The sequence below is a fragment of the Triticum aestivum genome, chromosome 6D, assembly GCF_018294505.1.
Source record: "Triticum aestivum cultivar Chinese Spring chromosome 6D, IWGSC CS RefSeq v2.1, whole genome shotgun sequence".
Classification (NCBI taxonomy): Eukaryota; Viridiplantae; Streptophyta; class Magnoliopsida; order Poales; family Poaceae; genus Triticum; species Triticum aestivum.
Window position 1 is genome coordinate 8,488,255 of NC_057811.1, and position 23,967 is coordinate 8,512,221.

The following is a 23,967-nucleotide window of genomic DNA, read 5'->3' on the forward strand; positions in this document are numbered from 1 at the left end:
CCTCTAAGCGATATTCATGCTGCTAATACATAATGCTAGATCATGAACAATGCAATGTGTGCCACTACGCCATCATGGGGAAGGTGTCTCTCAAGTCTTTAATGTCATAAAGAATTATCGAGGAGGTCAAACCATCAGCTGCACACACATTCCGTCTAACTCAAAGACAAGTACGGTGGTCCATGTGTTCCTACTATGCCCACTTCGGGATGGTGGCTTTCCAAGCCCAAGCGGATAGCGAGATACGTGTTATAACAAAACCGTGCACTCTACTACAAACACTATCATTCGTGACCAGTCCATACTCACATATGTCATGGCTGAGAGCCAAACGGTAGTAATGCTAACTCCCTTCATCCAAATATGTAGGGCATAATACGTTTTTTGAACTTGCATTTGATCATTGACAAGATGAATAATATATAAGATATATGATACAAAAATTATATCATTAGAAACTTCTTCCATATATGAATTTGATGGTATTGCTTTGTGTAACATGCATGTCATATATAATTGCTCTAACCTATGGTCAAAAGTAAACTCGAAAGACGGATTATAGGTGCTATATATTTGGATAGAGAAGGAGTACCAGTGACCAAGTGATGGGCTAAAAGCATCGATAACCATCCATAGGCCAGGAGGTTTATCCTCCCCTTTCCATCAAAAAACAAGGACATGCCTCTTTGTGATTTACCACTAGCAAATTGGTTTGACCTTGCATCTTCCATGTCATTGGCATGCTGTTTTAACCGTGCGAGGAGTGCCCCCATCCATTGTGCCAGGAACAGAAATTCAAAGGAATTAATTTTAACCCATTTCCTTCACCTCCCAATTCCATGCATGGGATTGGTGAAAGCCAAATGGAGTTGAGCTTTACCCATTTTTTTGTCCGAGGAAAGCTGCATCGGAGGCTGCGTCCGAAGCTGCGTCTGAGGGGCCGATAATTAATGCCAGGGCCGCCACTCCAACAGACAGTTCAGCTTGCAGCCAGCCAGCCAGCCAAGGAAACAGACTATAAATCCTGAGCCCAGCACATACCCCATTAGACCAAGCTGCTGCATGCCATTGAAGCTTCATTCGATCACAAAGCTAGCGACTAGTGATCCCTGCCCAGCAAACAAGAGTAGTGCTCCTGCTTCCGAAAGATCGGCCATGGGAAGCATCGGAACCGCCAACGGCAACGGGATCGGGCACGGTGGTGCCGCGGTGGCGCGGCGGCAGCACGCCGAAGGCCCCGCGGCCATGCTCGGCATCGGCACGGCGAACCCGACCGGCGTCGAGGTGCCCCAGAACGTCTTCGCCGAGAACCTCTTCCGCGTCACCAAGAGCGACCACCTCACTGAGCTCCAGCAGAAGCTGACCAGAATCTGTACTACCGCTATGTTTACCCCTGTTCACCACGTTCGACTACAGTACAATTTGCATGCATGCATGCATGTTTTTTCCTGCTACCGCTAATGATTTACTTCTACTAATTTATGCTTCTTTTTTTGGTTGCAGGCGAGAAGACGGGCATCGACAAGCGCCACTTCCACCTGACGGAGGAGACGCTGGTGGCGCACCCGGAGCTGTACGACCAAGACGCGCCGTCGCTGGACAGCCGCCTCGCCATGACCGTCGACGCCGTGCCGAAGCTGGCGCAGTGCGCGGCGGCCAAGGCCATTGCCGAGTGGGGCCGCCCGGCGAGCGAGATCACCCACCTCGTCTTCAGCACCTACTCCGCCTGGGGCGCCCCGAGCGCCGACCTGCGGCTCGCCACGCTGCTCGGCCTCCGCCCCACTGTCAACCGCACCATCCTCAGCCTCCACGGCTGCTACGGCGGCGGCCGGGCGCTGGGCCTCGCCAGGGAGCTCGCCGAGAACAACCGCGGCGCGCGCGTCCTCGTGGCCTGCGCCGAGATCACGCTCGTCTGCTTCGGCGGGCCCGACGGCGGCAACCTCGTCGGCCACGCCATCTTCGGGGACGGCGCCGGCGCGGTCATCGTCGGCGCCGGGCCCTTCCGCGACGGCGAGCAGAGCCCCATCTTCGAGATGGTCCACGCCACGCAGACCACGCTGCCCAAGACCGAGCACGTGCTCGGCATGCAGGTCTCCGGCAGCGGCGTCGACTTCCACCTCGCCATCCAGGTGCCCACGCTCATCGGGCAGAACGTGGAGCGCTGCCTCCTCGACGCGTTCCGGGGAGGAGACGACGAGGACGACGACGGTGGTGCTCATCTCCCATCGCCGTTATCTGGGAACGGGAAGTGGAACGAGCTCTTCTGGGCGGTGCACCCAGGTGGCCGTCAGATCCTGGACAACATAGACAAGGTGCTCCAGCTGGAGCCGGAGAAGCTGGGCGCCAGCCGGCACGTGCTCCGCGAGTACGGCAACATGAGCGGCGCGACCATCGTCTTCGTGCTCGACGAGCTGCGCCGGCGCCGGAGCCTGCTGCCGGAGTGGGGCGCCATGCTGGCCTTCGGGCCCGGAGTCACAATTGAGACCATGGTGCTCCGCTGTCCACGCTAGGTGCATCTATGGCCTCCAGTCATCCTTCTCAAAGCTCAAGCCTCCTTAATTATACCATTATACGTACGTTCGTATGTATTTGTGTGTGCGCGTATCGTGTGTCAAACTAAATGGACACGTACGTCACTCAAATCAAATCAAGGCCGCAAACGGCCACGTCCCACTGAGCTTTCAGTCCATGTCCCATAAGACTAGCTATAGCTAGTAATTATATATGTAGTACCTGCTGGGTGTAATATGATTCACAAAAAGAAACTAGCTACTTGGATGTAGTAAATTGTAAAGTTTATTTTCCTAATATTTTCTAGCTATATGCGCGTCTTTATGAAGGCGGACAGATCATTCTTGAATCTCAAAAAATGAAGGTATGTTCCAACTCCGGTTAAAGCAATGGCTTGGTGTATTCCACATTAAAACATGAATAGTCAATCTCTAAAAAAAACACGAGGTGGCGACCTACTAGCGCCTCGGGGCGGGCCATGAAGTCGCTGCTAATCGTACTGCTGAGTGTGGTATGGTGTTGCGGGACGCCCATGATGAAATTATTTTCACAGCATGCCGACAGCTCTTTGCATGTGATAATGCCCTTGATGCCGAACTGGAGGCATGCAAACAAGGCCTCGCGCTTGCACTGGAGCGCACGACCTGCCCCATCCAGGTGGAGTTGGACTGCTCGGAAGCAGTGGTGATGCTAAATTAATGCCACTGAACGGAACCGGTCGAGGCACATGACCATTGTGAGTGAACTTCAGGAGAAGTTAAAAGTTGATAGGGAGATCTCAGTTACTCTTATTAGCCGTACCAAAAATAAAGTTAGTCATAGTCTAGCTGCCTAAGGGCGTTGTACTCCTCGGACCGCGGTGTGGTTAGGAGGAGGTACAGACGAAATTGTGAACTTGTGCAAGGATGATGCACCACCTTAAGTAATGAGATCCCCCCCCCACCCCTCCCCCACAAAAAAAAGGAGGGAGACGACGGGTTGTTGTCGGCAAGGCAGCAGATGGAGGTTCGTTGACGGGAGCGGTGGTGCGGTGCCGGAAAGTCGTCAAGATCGTCATCTGGTAGTTAGAGTCAAGGAGTCGTGCAGGTTAGCACGGTCAGTTGGTCGTCGTCGTCGTGTCAGCGTCATCGTGTCCAAGGTCGTCTATGTGTCACCATGGGAGGATCAAGTTCAACTATGTGGGGGCGGTAAACCAGAGAAGGTGAGTGTCTTCAATGAGGCCATGTCTCTACATGGGGCTGGAGTTGGCGGTGTAGTCCACGGGGTGGTGTGATCCACAAGGAGCCAACATGTATCTCGCTAGGGTGGATTTGTAACACCCCGAGAATCATGCTACAATAACCCCACCCTAGTGATGCCATGCCATCACAATTAAGTTGCTAATCCTCACTTTGTTTCAAACCAAACTTAAATTCATTAGTTTAAATTTCAAGTAAAAAAATTTACATCTTCAAGAATGCAAACAAAATAGTTCATAATTTTACAAATAATTCCTATGTAATTATGTTGAGGAAAACAACATCACCTAAATTCTCAAAACGCCACTAGGAGTTAGAACAGTGCCCAAAACAGCCCCATTAATCTATTTTCATTTATATAAAAGTTAAATGAAATTATCTTGCCTCAAAACCTTTTTATGGCAGTGCTCAATATTGCAAAGTATTTATGTGGCACAACTCCATAAGCTACAAAAGACTTCTTTTGGCTAAATATTTTGCAAAACAGAAAAGAAATAAATAAATAAAAAGAAAACAAAAAGAAAGAAAGAAGGAACGGAAAGAGTGAGGGAGCCCCATGTGTGGGCAGGGAGGCCCAACCCACCTCACCTCCTCTCCCTCCCCATGCTACAGGAAACAGGGGGAGGCCATGGCGGCCATCCACGCCTCCCTGGCCAGTGATGCCGCCGTGGCGGCCATCCCACGGTGCCCCGCGTGGATAAGGTCATCCCCTCCCCCCGGACAAACCCTAGACCATCTTCCCCCTCCCCTCGTGCTGCTCCCTTCGATCCTGAGCTCGGCCTCGCCACTGTCACCATGGACCTCGACGTCCGCGTGCCCACCTTGCTCCCCGCCGGCCAACCCCCTACCCGAGATCTACTGGATTTGACTCTGTCATCTGTAGAAGTGGCTGGTTGCGTGTGGTGTCGGTGTGATCTCAAGCTCCTTGACACGCCGGATAGCTTGGATGGGTTCATCGGCCTCCCCGGCGCCCCGACGAACTCGTTGTTGTCCATGACCGTTCTCCCTTGCTCTACAATGTGCCGTCTGTGTGGACATTTGGCGGGCCGTAGATTGAGTCCTTTGGAAGACCAGCTGCTTGTCTAGATCGAAGGCACCCACTCATCATGTCGCCTATCCTGTCGCAGATGTCCCTCATGACTCTTCGTTCCCTGATTTCTCGACCGTTGTGTTGGGTTTGGTTTGTCCAGATACTGCAACAACGGTTATAATCGTGTGTGAGGTTTCCTAGTCTCTTCTGGTATGTATTGTGATCGGTGATTTGGACTGCAAATCCCACATGGTCCGGGCGACGAAGCATACGTTGTTTGGACATGGACATAGAAAAGGTTGCTTTATTTTTTTTTGCAAAACATGCTTGACAGAACAAACCAAGAATATCACCTCCCTCTAGGACTATGACATAATCCTGTAACCAGGTTGATCACATTTTGTAATATTTCCTATGCACAATAAAATTTCTGTTGCAGTCACGTGCTCGCAAACCTCTTTTTACCGATGGAGGGAGGTACCGGTCAAGCATCCATCGTTGGTGTAGTTTAAGATTCGTGCTGTTTGGTGGCCCACATCATTGTATCTCTGTGTATTTCAACTTTTCATGTCTGTATCCACCATTAGGTCAAATCATGCGTAGGTCCCACCCATGCATGCATGCATGCAAGAGACATCCACGCCGTGCTGCAAATGCATGAAAGCGACCCATCTGTCTAATCTCCCATCCTGTAAATTTCATGGCTTTTATTTTCTCTTTGACATTTTCAATCGTTTATATCTTTTAAACAGTGATTTCATTTTTGAAATATTTTATATATTTGAACTCGTGACACTAAGATCTTTAGAACAAGATCAATATTGGACAGATTTCAAACATATTTAAATTTTACGTCTAATTTCACGCATATACCGGGCGAAATCTATTATTCGAAATGAGTGAAAATATGTGAAACGTGTTCTTCCAAACATGTGAATTTGACTGTTTCAATGCATGAAATTGAATATTTCAAATATATGAAATTGTGTTTTTTTAACTTATGAAACATATTTCAAACTTATTTGAATTTCAGGGAAATCAGTTTTTGGAACATAGTGAAATTGGATATTTTTTGTGTTATCATAACATAACTTTTCATTGAAATTAGTGAAATATGTTTTTGAAATGAGTGAAATCATTTGAAATAAGTAAATTTGGTTGTTTCAAATGAGTGAAATATGGTTAAAATTTGAGTGAAATATGTTTTCTCAAATGAGTGAAATCCGTTTTCTAAAATGAGTGGAACTGAGTGTGAAAATATGTTATTGCGGTGTGTGAAAAGATGTCAAATTGTTGTTTACAAAATGTGAAACTTACATTTGTCGACATGTGAAAGTTATTTCATTGAACTTATTAAATTTTTAGGGAAATCATTTTTTGGAACTGAGTGAAATTGGATTTTGAATGTAACGGAAATGTGAAATCAGTTTTTTCGAAAATGAGTGAAATATATTATTTCAATTGAGTGAGTGTAATGTGTTTTGAAAAATGTGTGAAACCTATCTTTTGTAAATAATATAAGTGAAATTGTTTATTGAAATGAGTGAAATATATATTCTCAAAATGAGTGAAATCAGTTCTCTTGTTCAAGATAGTTGAGTGAAATATGTTATTTGGAATCTGTGAAATAAAATTAGTCGAAATGTATCCAATTTTGATCTTATTTTAAAGGTCTTGCCTCGAGCAATTCAAATATATAAAAATATCGGCAATTAAATTTATTGTTTGAAATATAGCAATCTTCAAAATTTTGGCTATCAAATTTAATACTAGTCTTTCCTTCGGAGAGAGACTTGTGAATGTTTAATCGCCGTACTACTACCCACATGTAGATTCCTGACAAAAGCTGCATGGCACGCATAGGGGTCCACAGCAGGTTTGTATTCTCACGTATTGAAGTGTGAAAGAGATTGGCTTACTTATACGTGAACAATGGCCGCGAATCTCAAAGCAATCATATGTGGTGGATTCTTTGCCGGTAGCTCCCCGCTCCGGTAAAAAAAACTTAGTCGGTCACGTGTGCTATCCGTGTCGGCTTGGACTGCGTACGTACGTATCCGTCTTGGCTTGGACTCGGGTCACCTCTCCACGACCCCGGCCGGTAAATAAATATGGCAACAGACCTTACGAATCAGCCACCAAAGAAAAGCCAGACGTGCGAGAGCTCAGCTAACTCCCAACTCCGCGAGCTCCGGGTGCATCATTTTGACGTCGATCCCATCGGCGGCCGGCGCGCGGAGCCACGATGAACCCGGAGATGATGCGGTTGGCGGAGGAGCAGATGCGGCGCATGTCCCCGGACGACCTGGCCAGGATGCAGCGGCAGCTCGCGTCCAACCCCGACCTGGTAAAGCTGGCATCCGAGAGCATGAGAAACATGACTCCTCAGGACCTCAAACTTGCCGCTCAGCAGCTGAACCAAACTAGCCCAGAGGAGATGCTTTCCATCGCCGAAAAGCTCACCATGGCTAAGCCCGAGGAGTTCGCCGCCATGAAGGCTCAAGCTGACGCTCAGATCTCACACGCCATATCTGGTGCCAAGGCCCTGAAGCAGCAGGGGAACGAGCTTCACGGCCGTGGGCGGTACGCCGAGGCTGCTACCAAGTACGACCTCGCCAAGGATAGCTTGAAGAACGTGCCGTCGGCAGCCGCGCACGCATTAAGGGTGCAGTGCAGCCTTAATCTGATGTCCTGTTACCTGAAATCGGGCAAGTTTCAGGAGTGCGTAAACGAAGGGTCAGAGGTTCTTCTAGGTTGTGATGATTCGAGCAATGTCGTCGTCAAGGCGTACTACCGAAGGGGTAGGCGTACAGAGGACTGGGGAACCTTCAAGCTGCCGTCGCTGACTTGAGTAAAGCCCATGAAATCTCTCCAGAAGATGAAACCATTGCTGAGGTCCTGAGAGAGACAGAGGGAGAACTTGCAGCTGAAGGAAATCTGCCAAAAGGAATTGTTATTGAAGAGGCTGTAGAAGAACTTCCAAAAGGAGTTGTTATTGAAGAGATTGTAGAAGAACTTCCAACCTTCCAGCCTCCGTCTTTGCAAAATGTTGCGGAGAACCATGATGAAATAGTAGTTAACAACCAGTCGCCATCCAGTTCTATAGCTGATATGCAAGAAGCCGTGAGAAAATCCATGGAAGACCAGGCTATGCGGCAGATGTTCGTGTCCATGATGGAGAACATGAGTCCTGATGTGATGGCAGACTTGAGTCAGAAGTTTGGCATGAAGCTCTCCAAGGAGGAGGATGCCAAAGCACAACAAGCTATGGCTTCATTATCTCCAGAAGGTCTAGACAGAATGATTAGATGGACGGCCAGAGCACAGCGAGGAGTAGAAGTAGCAAACAAGACAAAGAACTGGCTCCTAGCCAGGAAGGGCTTGGTCATTGCCATTGTCATGCTGATCTTGTCCTTGATCCTCCTGCGTCCTGGATCGCAGTGTCAAATCCATGTTATGGGTGTGTAGTCAATTAACTACATGGCTTTTTGCCAAAAGAAATAAATACAAGTGAAATTTCATGTATAAATTTGTGAAATATTATAAGATTTAGAGATGGGTTATACTTGACATCATAGGTTTATGGTTCGGGCACCCTCACCACTTTCATTCAACTATATGTTTTGTCCTAGACATCCCTCTGATGCCGATCACACCGTGTATCCTAGAAATTGGGAATGAATACTTAGCCTTGTTTGTTCTTTTGTCATATGTATTTATATATTGTACATATTAGAAGTAATTGGCCAAGGTTATTTTTACCTTGAGGTATATATAGGCTGACCGCTGAATTGTGATGTTATGAATGTCTTACGTTATATTGTTAATTGATACCATATGCCGTAAAATCATATGTTCTATTATTAATTGATAAAATCATAAAAAATACATTTTCTAAGATTGAGAACATGAGCAGCACAAATTACATAACAGGGGAAAAACAGAAACTTAATTGATCACTTGCTAAAATTGCAATATAGACATAAAATGCTTTGCCCTCCGCGCCGCTCTTGCACTCGGGTGGCATGCAAAAACATAAAACGGTGACTGATTTGTGTCTAGCCGAACTACAACAGCGTGGTTAATTCCAACAGACGAGTCCTAATTTTCCCTCTTAAAAAGCATGAAGAGATATCTGTGATTGACGACAGTTGATGATTGATAGCTGCAAATTTTAACAGCTGATGATTGACAAGATTCATGATTTGGTAGGCACACATAGCTCATCGGCAGGTAATCTACCGTTACAGCCCGGAGGGTCCACTCAGACGTGTTGATACTATGTGATGTATGATAGCAGAATGATGATGTGGGTGAAGGTATTTTGTGGAGTTCTCAAGTTCATATGCCTTACAAGGAAGCCGCCTCACCCGGGTGAGTATTATGCTGCCGCTTGCGTAAGGCAACTGTGCACTAGATTCATATTTGCCTGATATAAGAACAGTGTACTAAATTTTGGAAGCTGTTAGTGAGCTCTTTTTCTCCCGACTAAAGTTTAATGTTTGTCTGAAGCTGGGTATTCGTATTCATTTACATATACACCGTAAGGGATATTGATCTCTTCGGATATTACTTGCATAGCTGTCAAATGTGGCTCTCTGGCATCTTGCACAAACAGAAGCTGTCAAATGAATTAGAGCAGTTCTAAACTAGCTATTCATCTGTGGCCATTTCCGAAATCAACTGAACAAATGAATATATTGTGCATGGTTTATACGTGTAATCTTAATAGGTGGGCACCAAGGATCAGACTGTAGTCGTGAGAATAACTGGCCGCCCTATTAGATGTGGCAGAAATAAGAAGACTGAGAATAGCATGGGTTGGTTTGGTTGGCGATGGCCCAACTTTTTACGCTTGTTCAGTTGGGATCTAGTAGGGGCATAGTGGAGAGAATAACTTGTCTCTCTATTAGATGCGATAGAAATGAGAATAACTGGCATATCGCCTGTCACCCCTACACCCTTGGCCGTCTCGGGGTACTCAACCTCTTCAAGATTGCTCATGCACTGCGTTTGCAATGGTTTTCGTTTGAATGGAAGGAACCCAACAAAACGTGGGTGTGTATTGGAAACCGTTGTGATGATGCGGATCCCAACTTGTTCTACACCTCCTACACTATCACCATTGGCAATGGGGAGTGGGCTCCTTTTTGGGTCTCCCCTTGGCTCAATGGGGTGCGGCCTAGGGAGATTGCACCTTTGATTTACAAGGCGTCACTAGGAAGATGTGGAAGGTGGCCGAGGCCATGATAGAGGGAGCTTAGCTCTTTATAATTAAGCCCCCGAGAATTGGAGTACTGAGCACATCCGCCAAATTGTGTCCCTTTGGGCCAACTTGCGCGAGGTCCATCTCATGATGGGCATAAATGACGACATCACATGGAAGCATATGGTTAGCAGGCACTACTTGGCACAGTCGCAAAAAAAAAAGCAGGCACTACTTGGCAGCATCCGCTTATAAAGCATAATTTCATGGCCTCATTACTTTGTGCACGGAGTTGGCAGTGTGGAAAGCTTTGGGGCCCTCCGAAAGTCAAAATTTTCGCACGGTTGGCCATCCAAAGTCAAGTTTGGACCGCCGATATATTTGAAAAAGGGGGTGGCCAAACTGTGGAAAGTGTCCACTTTGCACGAGCGACCCGAATCCGTTGATCATCTCTTCTTCAAGTGTCGCTTCACTATTAAGATTTGAGGCATGATTAAAGAGTGGCTCCATCTCCACTCCGTTGACCTTCATCATGGAGCACCATCCCTTCCATCAAAGCTAGGTGGATTGGTATCTCCGAGCCTCATCGCCCTAATCGGAATGTCATGGCCTCCCTCATGATGCTACCCTCTTGGATCATCTGGAACGAGCGCAACTCATGGGTGTTTCGGCACAAGTCCATGCCACCACCAATTCTGATCACCATCATCAAGGAGGCCGCTGTTTGGAGTATTGTGTGTGCCAAGCATTGGGGTAAACTAATGTCTCGAGAGTGAGACTTTGTATATCTGTGTTGTTTGTAAGATCTTTAAACTTCTTCTCAATTAATGGATGAGGCATATCTTTTGCCTCTGTTTCAAAAAAAATACCAGGTAAAAACGAGTTGAAATATTCTGCACAACATTTATATATCCATTTTGTTTGTTTACCTCATTGGGTTTGGCAGGTGTGCGCTTTATGCACTGATTTGCAGTGTGGCATCTACTGTATGTTAGGCAGCGTTGTGTGACTATGGGGAGCAACAAAATGCTTTACCGGTGGGGTATTTTTTTCCGACATACATATTTGTAATTGGTGGCTTCAGATGGGGTCTGGACGTCGAAACATCTAGGGGTAGGGCCTTCCTTTATTTTCTCCGCACGCTGCGTTCTGACACTACGTTTTGGTTGTGGACCTTTGTTCCATTATCTTCAATGGTACTTGAACCCGGTAAAAGTTCGATCGAATGGAAAAAAAATGTAACTGGTGCCTACTTTAGTGTAGAACCCTGTAGCTGATATGTTTGATCATATGGATTTTGATTGTACAGTTTGTTTTGGCTTATAATGACAGTAATGCACAGGTACTATGCTATTAATAAAATTGATCCTACCTCAATCCTTCCTACCCAAAGGAAACATGCTACAGAAAAATTATTGAATAGGGAGGTATTCGTTTGGTCGAATAAAATAACAGCTCAAAATATACTAATTAGAGTCAAGAAAGATTACCAAATTTGAACAGTAGAAGCGAGGGACCAGTTTATCCTTTTAGACACATGGGCCTAACTAACGAAGCCTGATCACCTGCATGTTATCTTGTTATGCATTTGATCGACAAGCCTGCTATTTTGGCAGAAAGTATAGGAGAGACCATGCATGGCTATTTCTCACCACCTCTCTCAGATTGAGTGTTTTCTTGGTATCTGTGGAAGGTTACAAATAGCAAAGTCAGCAGTAGTAGTAATACAGGAAATTTAACCACTCCTGCATTCTTGATTGTGGGCAAAATTGAAGAAGATATGAACAATTATCAGTCATCCCGAATTCATTTAGATAATAATTAGTAGTATCTCAGCTTAGACAGCAAACCTCTTGCTAGTATCTACATCAGATTAGTTAATTAGATGGGTAATCACCTGAACCTATTCTTGCAATGAGCTGCAAAGCCTTATAGGCAACTGGATACAAATTCAGGTGGGGAATCCCCCACCCCCACCCCCACCCCACGCCACCCCTGTTGAAAATTCAAAAAAATTAGATGGCTAACATGGATTACTGAGAAGCATGTTTGGAACTTAGATATGATGCTATATCAGATAGAAGAATTCATGTTTGGATTGGAGTGAGTAATTGTTTTTTTCTTAATGCCTAGCTTAATTCTAGATGGGTCATCAAACTATAAATTGCAAGATCCTCCCCCGTCTCACTACTAGCGTCTTTGTTTGAGAATCCGTTTCAAAACATTTGCCAGTTGAAAAAATAAAACAAACTGTTTACTGCTGTATTTCTACTCTTAAATGCTTTCAAACTGGTAAAGGTGATTGTAATTTCTTGAATCAATAGGAATGTGGCCAAAGATAGTTATAGAAAATGAAGTGAGTAATAATAACTAATGCATGTGTGAAGCATCATTTTAAGGCTACACCATTGACTGTGGGTGCAATAAGAGAAGGTAGTACATACTAGCTTAATGCCAGGTCCATATTACTATTTTTGAAATAACTGGCAGGACCCGCATAACTTGTCTGATTTGGTTATTTATTTTAAAGAATGGGGATAAAAGCTGAGCTTCTAGCAACAAATTAGCAACTATTACACTGCTGTAAGAACTTTGCTCGATTTACAAGTCATGCCCAGATGAGGCATAACTGTGTTTTTTCTTTTACCCATTAATTTTGCCGATCCATGGAAAAGAACCACTCAGAGTGAGAAGTTTAGAACCTTTGGGCAACAATAACAAATTCGATAGGTTTAGTTTTGCCAGTCCCTGACAAAGAGCCACTCAGAGTGAGAAGTTGAGAATTCAATGTGCACTCAATACACTTAGTTCAGAATGTTGGGTAGTTGACAACAGAATTACATACTAAGGTACATCATGGTCAATAAAAATCAGAAGATACTTCCAAAATAGGTTTAGTTTGACAACAGCCTAGAAATTCAACAATCTAGTAGGAAAATATTGGTCATGGTCCGACCGACAACTCAACAAAAACACGAGATTAGGAACACACCAGGGGTGCATAAGTAGTAGGCAACGAACAGCAAACTTAATAGCACATAATTATTCTTGGCAACAATCAGAATATTTTGTTCTCTCTCTTGTAAAAAATAAATATGTTCATTCGATATGATAAGTGATGGAAATAAAGAGCAGAAGATGTAAGCTCACATTCAACCCACCCGAACAGGTAACAAGTGACCAGTGACCACAGCAGTTAGTACTACATGAAAGCAAATATATTAGGTGACTAGGTAATTCATCCAACTCAGCATTACCCATTGGATCGTTTTTCGCTTACAAAATATGTACGGCTAAGTGACATCATTCAAAGCCGCAAAAGGCATTCACCTGAAGAGCACATTTCGGAATACTAGGAGGACATATCCAAACCAGCGCCAGAGAACTAGAAGATTAGGCACACACACTCAACTACTGATTTTTACAAAGGCGTTAGTGCGGTCGCATTAAATGGATGAAGCAGCACCGACTTTCAGTGATCATCCCGAATTCATTTGAAGAATAATTAGTAGTATATCAGCCTAGACAGCAAACTACTTGCTCATATCTACATCAAGTTAGTTCATTAGATGGGTGAAAGGATTACTGAGCAGGTTGTTTGGAATTTAGATATGATGTTATATCAGATAGAAGAACTCATGTTTGGGTCCGAGTGAGTAATTGCTTAATTTTTCTTAATGCCTACCTTAACTCTAAACTGGTCATCAAACTACAAATTGCAAGTCCCAACCACGTTTCACTATTACCGAGAATCCATTTCAAAACATTTGCCAGTTGAGAAAATATAGCAAATTGTTTACTACTGTATTTGTACTCTTAAATGCTTTCAAACTGGTAGAGGTGATTGTGATTTTTTAATAAATAGGAATGTGGCCAAAGATAGTTATAGGAAACGAAGCGACTAGTGATCAGTAATGCTATGTAGTATAGTGATGCATCATGTTGAGCCTACACCATTGGCTGTGGGTGCAATAAGAGAAGGTAGTACATACTACCTATAAATGCCAGGTCCATATTACTATTTTTGAAATAATTGACAGGACCAGCATAGCTTATCTGATGTGGTTATTTATTTTAAAGAACGGTGATAAAATCTGGGCTTCTAGTAACAAACTAGAAACTACTACGTTGCAGTAAAAACTTTGCTCTATTTACAAGTCATGCCCAGATTAGGCTTAGTTCTTTTTACCCGTTTAATTGTGCCGGTCCCTGGCAAAGAGCCCCTTAGAGTGGGAAGTTCAGAACCTTTGGTCAACAAAAAATATATCAAACAGAATTCAATGTGCACTCAATACAATGTTCAGATAGTAGACAACAAAATTATGTACTAAGCTTTAAAAAAATCTGAAGATTCTTCCAAAATATGTTTAGTTTGACAACAGCCTAGAAATTCAACAATATAGTCAGAATTCTAGTACTCCCTCCGATCAGTATTACTTGTCTTAGATTTGTCTAGATACGGATGTATCTAGACACATTTTAGTGTAAAATACATCCGTATCTAGACAAATCTAAGACGAGTAATATGGATCAAAGGGAGTAGGAAAATATTGGTCATGGTTTGATGGACAACTAAATCAAAACAATAGATTAGGCACACACCAGTGCATAAGTAGTAGGCAACGAACGGCAAACTTAAGAGCGTTTAATTAGTCTTGGCAACAAACAGAATTATTTTGTTCTCTCTCCTGAACAAAATGAAGAAATAAGTATGTTCATTAGATATGATAAGCTGCATATTGTGCAATCTATATAAAAGAACTCCATATTGTTTGACAACGGCCTAGAAATTCAACAATATAGTCAGAATTCTAGTAGGAAAATATTGGTCATGGTATGATGGACAACTCAATGAAAACACAAGATTAGGAACACACCAGTGCATAAGTAGTAGGCAACGAACGGCAAACTTAAGAGTGCTTAATTAGTCTTCGCAACAAACAGAATTATTTTGTTCTCTCCTGACCAAAATAAAGAAATAATGATGTTCATCAGATATGATAAGCTGCATATTGTGCAATCCATTCAAAAGAGCTTCATATTGTTTGACATCATCGATGGCAGGCCATGAAGGATTCATAAATGAAGCTAACATCTCTTTAGACTCTGTATATGCAGCAAAATATATATAAAAGGGAACAGCAGGAAACATCATATTACTGTAAAAGACCACCATCTTAAAATTCACAAATGCTCAAAAAAATAGCGTCATCAATATTCAGCTTAGATAGAAATGAAGAACAGAAAATGTAAAGGATACTAAACATGGTAATATAAGCTTACATTCAGCCCACACGAACAGATAACAAGTGCCACAGCAGTTAGTACTACATTAAAGCAAATATATAGGGGACTAGGTCATTCATACAACTAAGTATTACACATTGGACCGCTTGTCGCTTACAAAATATCTACGGCTAACCAACATTGTTCAAAGCCGCGAAAGGCACGCACCGAACGCTAGGGGGACATATCCAAACCTTACAAAATATCTACGGCTAACCAACATTGTTCAAAGCCGTGAAGGGCATGCACCTAAAAAAGCACAATTTGGAATGATAGGACGACATATCCAAACCTGTGCCACAGAACTAGAAGATTAGGCGCACACACAACCAACAACTGATTTTTACAAAGGCGTTAGTGCCACCACGTTAAGTGCATGAAGCAGCAGCGACTTTCAGCGATCATCCGACAACCAAATCCGCGAAAGAGGGAATAAAAGGTAGGCCACCCAGGAAATCTCCAGAAGTGCACATAAGATGCACTTCCTTGCTATCCATATCATACGACAGATTCACCTCCTTCCAGTCAGTAAGGAAAATCAAATTATGCTCCGGATGAATTGCAAACATCTCGTACTTATAGGTCCTGTCCTCTTCGTCACAATCCTCTTCGGCGGATTCCCTTCCAAAAAGTTCTGGAACGTCAACGGTGTGCTTTAGGGTCCACTTTTCACTAGCATAATCCTCAAGTACCCACACAGAGAGTTCGTAATAATGAGGATGCATATACCAGGCATGCAATTTCCCCTGAGAGTACCCAATTGAACTATAACCAGAACTGGCGTCTTCCATTCCTTCCGGCAAAGCAATTTCCCCACAAACATCCCCCTCTACGTCCACAACGGCTATTATAGGTTCCTCGATCACCAAATGCAGAAAATGCATCATGCCATTCAGGAAGGCACATTCTGCAGAAAAAGAAGGATACTCGCTGTTATCCCCCCACTCACTGTTGCGAGTCCATCGCCCAGTTTCCGACAAGTATATCGCCACATCGTCGCACACCTCAACAAGGGGCGAAAACACCACAAAGCGGGACGGAACGGCCGGGTCGAAACCCAGGAAGGGCTGCACCACTTTGAAATACGCAGGTTCACCATCCTCTTCATCCTGCCATACTATAGGAGGCAGCACGGTCCACTGCCCGGTCATAGGATTGCACACGACGTAATCGCATTCCTCGACTTCCTCCGATTCCCGGCATTTGCAGAGAAGAAGGCTGCTGCTGCATTGTTCGAGCTTGACGCTTGCGTACCTCCTGCGGAGGAAAGGGAGCGAAGCGTTGACCAGAGGGGCGCCTCCCCCGGGCAGATTGCTGAAACGGAGGCCGCCGTCCGAGTGGTGGGTGTGGAAGAATCCGGAGAGGGTCTGCGGCACCCTCCTTTCGATGGCCCGGTGGGAGCAGAGGACTCGCCACGCCTTGGACACGCACCGGAAGCGGCACAGCGACCGGTACGGCACCCGCGACAGGATCTCGGCGAAGGGGAGGCTCGCCGCCGGCGGCTGCCTCGGCCTTTTCGTCCTCCTCCCCTGCGAATTCAAGAGACGGACGGCCCATTCAATCAGGCTCCCGATTCCCTTCCATGGACCGATGAAAGATCAGAGGAGGGGATGTGGAGCAGACCTGAGGTGCGAAGGCGGGGAACGGCGGCGTGGGACGGGACGGAGCACCCTCGTCGCGGCGGCCGGTCTCCGGCGGGTGGTGCTGCTCCGTGCGCGCACGCCGGCCTCGTCCTGGCGGCATCGCTTCCTCCTCGGATCGGGGATCGGTGGTACCTCGGGGATGTCGCCTCGGCCGTCGCCGGAGCTCTAGGGTTCGGAAGCCGGAAAGGGAAATAGCTAGAGCGGCGGCCGCGTTATCTTTGTCGCTTGACTGTTCGCCTGGATCTGGATGGGCTTTACGGCTTCTTCCAGAGTCTTGCCGAGAACAACTACTAGTAAAATAATGGCATGCATATCCATCGAAATATTTTTTCTAGTAATAAATTACGTTACAACGATATCAATTGCCCATTTCTTCCATTCTTAGTGGCACCCAGGGGCATCATCGTCCTAGAAGATGCATAAAATCCAAGGCCGTCTCTTTGTACATTGTATCTCGAACTAATTCTTGCCGTTCATTTGCAAGATTTGAGGATAAATCAACGGTAGATATAGTGTTTCTAAACAATTTATAATAGACTATGCTACGGATATAGTACAACCTTCCTTTGACGGCTGATGAGACCACTCAGTCTGCGTCGGCGTATCATCTGCCCGTGATCGCACCTGCCTAGGTGATGGAGTCAAATTCGCCGGATCTCGGGTAGGGGGTCCCGAGCTAATTGTCTTGACACGATGGTAACTGGGGCACATTTTTTTATCCATGTTAGGCCTCTCCTAAGAGATAAAACCATCATTTCTTGTGTTTGTATTGATTTTGGATGGAGTACAAAGTATAGATGATTGATGGAGTAATGGAATGGGGCATCCCTGTGTTTTTGGTAGTGTGGCTCCTTTGGAAAAGACCATATCAGACTAAAACTAGAAGGGAAAATTATTTTCCTTTGACCGTTGTTTTTCACCCAAAGACATACATAGGTACATGAGTATTACGACCATAGTTGGGTAGCTGATGACACCAGCAGTAACAGAATCAGGGGCTGGAGGCCGAGCATCCAGGGCATGTGTCGCAATGGCAGGGGGCCTTGCGAAACACTAAAGGGCCACCACGTGGCACGGGCCAGCGCCGGGGGTGGGGATACCTTTAGTACCGGTTGGTAACACCAACCGGTACTAAAAGGGTTGGGGGTTTTTGTTTTATTTTTTTATTTTGTGTTTTCCATTTAATTTTGTGTTTTCCAAAAAAAACACATTTTCCATAACGTGTACAATATGTAGTATAGTAAAATACCAGCAAATGACAAAAATTAAATGGAAAACATAAAATTAAAGAAAAAATAAATTTTATATATATATATCGCTATTCGTCAACCTGGGTGAGGAATAATTATTCTTCACCCCTTTATTTTTTTACATCAATGCACCGTATTTTTACGTTTATAAATTTTGTCTTATTTCAAACATAAAAAGAGAACGTAAAAAAATATGCACTCGCCGTAAAAAATATTTTATGTTACATAAAATTAAAAATGTAAAAATATAATGTAAAACATATATAAAATGTGTTTTTTCTGGTCTTATAATCGATATTTTTGTTTTTTATAACAAATTTTACATATTGAATCAATATGCATGTAACCATTTATATTCTAAACGTAATTTATTTAGAAAGTGATCGTAAGATTACCTCGGGTGAAGAATATATACCATGTGGTACTATATATACTATTTTATTATTTTAAATATGTTCATATACTATATATATAAGATATTTCAAAGCAAATTTCATGAAAAAATTGCATATGAACCCATAGTTTTTGTTATATTTGTGAAATACGTATATATTTGTACGTAAAAAAGAGCATACTCAAAACATAGTACATACTACCTAAAAAATAGTATATATACTACGTAATCATTGTTATATACTACATACTACACGTACATACTCTCGGTTTCGACCGATACTACATACAACATACAAAACGCAAGTGGTGGTAACTACCACTGCTTGTAGGAAAGATATATATATATATATATATATATCATCGAATGTCTCGCACCACACCATTCACACATATATAGATTTTTGCAATAAGTATGTGAGTTCTTTATGACTAATGTTGAGTCCATGGATTATACGCACTCTCACCCTTCCACCATTGCTAGCCTCTCTTGTGCCGCGCAACTTCCGCCGGTACCATACACCCACCATATACCTTCCTCAAAACAGCCACCATACCTACCTATTATGGCATTTCTATAGCCATTCCGAGATATATTGCCATGCAAATTTCCACCGCTCCGTTTATTATGACACGCTCCATCATTGTCATATTGCTTTGCATGATCATGTAGTTGACATCGTATTCGTGGCAAAGCCACATTCATAATTCTTTCATACATGTCACTCTTGATTCATTGCACATCCCGGTACACCACCGGAGGCATTCAAATAGAGTCATATTTTGTTCTAAGTATCGAGTTGTAATTCTTGAGTTGTAAGTAAATAAAAGTGTGATGATCATCATTATTAGAGCATTGTCCCAGTGAGGAAAGGATGATGGAGACTATGATTCCCCCACAAGTCAGGATGAGACTCCGGACAAAAAAAAAGAGAAGAAAAAAGAGGCCATAAAAAAAGAGAAAAGGCCCAAATAAAAAAAATAAAAAATGAGAGAAAAAGAGAGAAGGGGCAATGCTACTATCCTTTTACCACACTTGTTCTTCAAAGTAGCACCGTGATCTTCATGATAGAGAGTCTCTTATTTTGTCACTTCCATATACTACTGGGAATTTTCGTTATAGAACTTGGCTTGTATATTACAATGATGGGCTTCCTCAAAGTGCCCTAGGTCTTCGTGAGCAAGCAAGTTGGATGCACACCCACTTAGTTTCTTTTGTTGAGCTTTCATAAACTTATGGCACTAGTGCATCCGTTGCATGGCAATCCCTACTCACTCAATTGATATCTATTGATGGGCATCTCCATAGCCCGTTGATACGCCTAGTTGATGTGAGACTATCTTCCTCCTTTTTGTCTTCTCCACAACCACCATTCTATTCCACCTAGAGTGCTATGTCCATGGCTCACACTCATGTATTGCGTGAAGATTGAAAAAGTTGAGAACATCAAAAGTATGAAATAATTGCTTGGCTTGTCATCGGGGTTGTGCATGATTTAAATATTTTGTGTGATGAAGATAGAGCATAGCCAGACTATATAATTTTGTAGGGATAGCTTTCTTTGGCCATGTTATTTTGAGAAGACATGATTGCTTTGTTAGTATGCTTGAAGTATTATTGTTTTTATGTCAATATTAAACTTTCGTCTTGAATCTTTCGGATATGAACATTCATGCCACAATAAAGAAAATTACATTGATAATTATGTTAGGTAGCATTCCACATCAAAAATTATGTTTTTAACATTTACCTACTCGAGGACGAGCAGGAATTAAGCTTGGGGATGCTTGATACGTCTCCAACGTATCTATAATTTTTTATTGTTCCATGCTATTATATTATCTGTTTTGGATGTTTAATGGGCTTTAATATGCTCTTTTATATTATTTTTGAGACTAACCTATTTACCGGAGGCCCAGTGCCAATTTCTGTTTTTTTGCCTATTTTAGAGTTTCACAAAAAAGGAATACCAAACGGAGTCCAAACGGAATGAAACCTTCGCGATGATCTTTCTTGGACCGAAAGCAATCCAGAAGACTTGGAGTCAAAGTCTGGAACGCCAGGAGGCAGGAGGGCGCGCCCAGGGGGGTAGGCACGCCCCCACTCTCGTGGGCCCCTCGTAGCTCCACCGACGTACTTCTTTCGCCTATATGTACTCTTATACCCTAGAAACATCAGGGAGAGCCACGAAACCACTTTTCCACCGCCGCAACCTTCTGTACCTGTGAGATCCCATCTTGGGGCCTTTTCCGGCGATCTGCCGGAGGGGGAATCGATCACGGAGGGCTTCTACATCAACATCATAGCCTCTCCGATGAAGCGTGAGTAGTTTACAATAGACCTTCGGGTCCATAGTTATTAGCTAGATGGCTTCATCTCTCTCTTTGATTCTCAATACAAAGTTCTCCTCGATGTTCTTGGAGATCTATTCGATGTTTACTCTTTTGCGGTGTGTTTGCCGAGATCCGATGAATTGTGGATTTATGAACAAGATTATCTATGAATATTGTTTGGTTCTTTTCTGAATTCTTATATGCATGATTTGATATCTTTGCAAGTCTCTTTGAATTATCGGTTTAGTTTGGCCTACTATATTGATCTTTCTTGCAATGGGAGAAGTGCTTAGTTTTGGGTTCAATCTTGCGGTGTCCTTTCCCAGTAACAGTAGGGGCAGCAAGGCACGCATTGTATTATTGCCATCGAGGATAAAAAGATGGGGTTTATATCATATTGCTTGAGTTTATCCCTCTACATCATGTCATCTTGCTTAATGCGTTACTCCATTCTTAAGAACTTAATACTCTAGATGCATGCTGGATAGCGGTCGATGTGTGGAGTAATAGTAGTAGATGCAGAATCGTTTCGGTCTACTTGACACAGACGTGATGCCTATGTTCATGATCATTGCCTTAGATATCATCATAATTATTCGTTTTTCTATCAATTGCACGACAGTAATTTGTTCACCCACCGTAATATATGCTATCTTGAGAGAAGCCACTAGTGAAACCTATGGCCCTCGGGTCTCTGTCCTATTATATTACATGATTTTGTAGGGATAGCTTGCTTTGGCCTTGTTATTTTGAGAAGACATGATTGCTTTGTTAGTATGCTTGAAGTATTATTGTTTTCATGTCAATATTAAACTTTTTTCTTGAATCTTATGGATCTGAATATTCTTGCCACAATAAACAAGATTACATTGATAAATATGTTAGGTAGCATTCCACATCAAAATTCTGTTTTTATCATTTACCTACTCGAGGACGAACAGGAATTAAGCTTGGGGATGCTGATACGTCTCCAACGTATCTATAATTCTTTATTGTTCCATGCTATTATATTATCCATCTAGGATGTTTTATATGCATTTATATGCTATTTTATATGATTTTTGGGACTAACCTATTAACCTAGAGCCCAGTGCTAGTTTCTGTTTTTTCTTCTTATTTTTGAGTATTGCAGAAAAGGAATACCAAACGGAGTCCAATAGACCTGAAATTTCACGGAGATTATTTTTGGACCAGAACAAGCCCACGGAGTATCGGAGATGGGCCAGAAGAGTCCCGAGGCACCAACGAGGGTGGGGGTGCGCCCTACCCCTGGGCGCGCCCCCCCTACCATGTGGCCGCTTCGGAGACCCCCCTGACTTGTTTCCAACGCCAAAACCTCTTATATATACCCAAACTTCCAGAAGATAACCTAGATCGGGAGTTCCGCCGCCGCAAGCCTCTGTAGCCACCAAAAACCAATCGGGACCCTGTTCCGGCACCCTGCCGGAGGGGGGATCCATCACCGGTGGCCATCTTCATCATCTCTGCGCTCTCCATGACGAGGAGGGAGTGGTTCACCCTCAGGGCTGAGGGCATGTACCAGTAGCTATGTGTTTGATCTCTCTCTCTCTCGTGTTCTTCATATGGCACGATCTTGATGTATCGCGAGCTTTGCTATTATAGTTGGATCTTATGGTGTTTCTCCCCCTCTACTCTCTTGTAATGGATTGAGTTTTCCCTTTGAAGTTATCTTATCGGATTGAGTCTTTAAGGATTTGAGAACACTTGATGTATGTCTTGCATGTGCTTATCTGTGGTGACAATGGGATATCACGCGATTCACTTGATGTATGTTTTGGTGATCAACTTGCGGGTTCAGTGACCTTGTGAACTTATGCATAGGGGTTGGCACACGTTTTCGTCTTGACTCTCCGGTAGAAATTTTGGGGCACTCTTTGAAGTACTTTGTGTTGGTTGAATAGATGAATCTGAGATTGTCTGATGCATATCGTATAATCATACCCACGGATACTTGAGGTGACATTGGAGTATCTAGGTGACATTAGGATTTTGGTTGATTTGTGTATTAAGGTGTTATTCTAGTACGAACTCTAGGATAGATCGAACGGAAAGAATAGCTTCGTGTTATTTTACTACGGACTCTTGAATAGATTGACCAGAAAGAATAACTTTGAGGTGGTTTCGTACCCTACAATAATCTCTCCGTTTGTTCTCCGCTATTAGTGACTCTTTGTTGCACGTTGATGGATAGTTATATGATCCAATTATGTTATTATTGTTGAGAGAACTTGCACTAGTGAAAGTCTGAACCCTAGGCCTTGTTTTCTAGCATTGCAATACCGTTTGTGCTCACTTTTATTACTTGTTACCTTGCTGTTTTTATATTTTCATATTACAAAAACCTATATCTACCATCCATATTGCACTTGTATCACCATCTCCTCGCCGAACTAGTGTACCTATACAATTTACCATTGTATTGGGTGTGTTGGCGACACAAGAGACTCTTTGTTATTTGGTTGCAGGGTTGTTTGAGAGAGACCATCTTCATCCTATGCCTCCCACGGATTGATAAACCTTAGGTCATCCACTTGAGGGAAACTTGCTGATGTCCTACAAACCTCTGCACTTGGAGGCCCAACAACGTCTACAAGAAGAAGGTTGTGTAGTAGACATCACAAACCAGAGCTTCTCACAACAAGCATGATGGTTTCGGTAGGAAACGTCGCACCTTTGGGGACGAAACGATATCCATTGCCTCTTATTGCTTCCAAAAAATTTCTCATGTCAACATAGAACAACAGGAGTGTTGTGTCAATTTTTGTGATTTTTCGGGGTTCGTTTGGACATTTTTATGCATTAGCTGAGTTTTCAATGCATTTATGTGCATAATTCAAATTTGAACTACATGCACATGCTCCAGTGCATATAAATTGGTTGAAAAATCAAATATGTGTCCTTGGGTGCATGCTTAGGTCCCATGCAAGAATTTGGAATGAATTTCAAACACCGGGGCACCGTTGATTGCCGTAAAAACATTGAGATGCCTGGTTTTTAAATTCTAGTAAATCCAAAACTCGTCTGAAATTTATGAAACTTGGCATGCTATTATGGA

At 43.4% G+C, this 23,967-nt stretch overlaps 2 protein-coding genes and 1 pseudogene across 2 annotated transcripts; 2 read left to right on the forward strand and 1 right to left on the reverse strand.

The window, feature by feature from the left end:
- The first annotated feature begins 1,032 nt into the window (after positions 1 to 1,032).
- Positions 1,033 to 2,782, forward strand: LOC123142988 (bisdemethoxycurcumin synthase). The gene is made up of 2 exons (XM_044561728.1): positions 1,033 to 1,372; positions 1,504 to 2,782. The coding sequence occupies exons 1-2, from the start codon at positions 1,063 to 1,065 to the stop codon at positions 2,508 to 2,510; spliced, it is 1,317 nt and encodes a 438-aa protein (XP_044417663.1). The 5' UTR covers positions 1,033 to 1,062; the 3' UTR covers positions 2,511 to 2,782.
- Positions 2,783 to 6,382: 3,600 nt separating this feature from the next.
- LOC123142990 (outer envelope protein 61-like) lies at positions 6,383 to 8,464 on the forward strand (annotated as a pseudogene).
- Positions 8,465 to 15,306: 6,842 nt separating this feature from the next.
- LOC123142989 (putative F-box protein At1g30920) lies at positions 15,307 to 17,183 on the reverse strand. Its single transcript, XM_044561729.1, has 2 exons — positions 16,895 to 17,183; positions 15,307 to 16,800 (listed from the first exon to the last, which is right to left on the reverse strand). The coding sequence occupies exons 1-2, from the start codon at positions 17,012 to 17,014 to the stop codon at positions 15,673 to 15,675; spliced, it is 1,248 nt and encodes a 415-aa protein (XP_044417664.1). The 5' UTR covers positions 17,015 to 17,183; the 3' UTR covers positions 15,307 to 15,672.
- Positions 17,184 to 23,967: the final 6,784 nt, after the last annotated feature.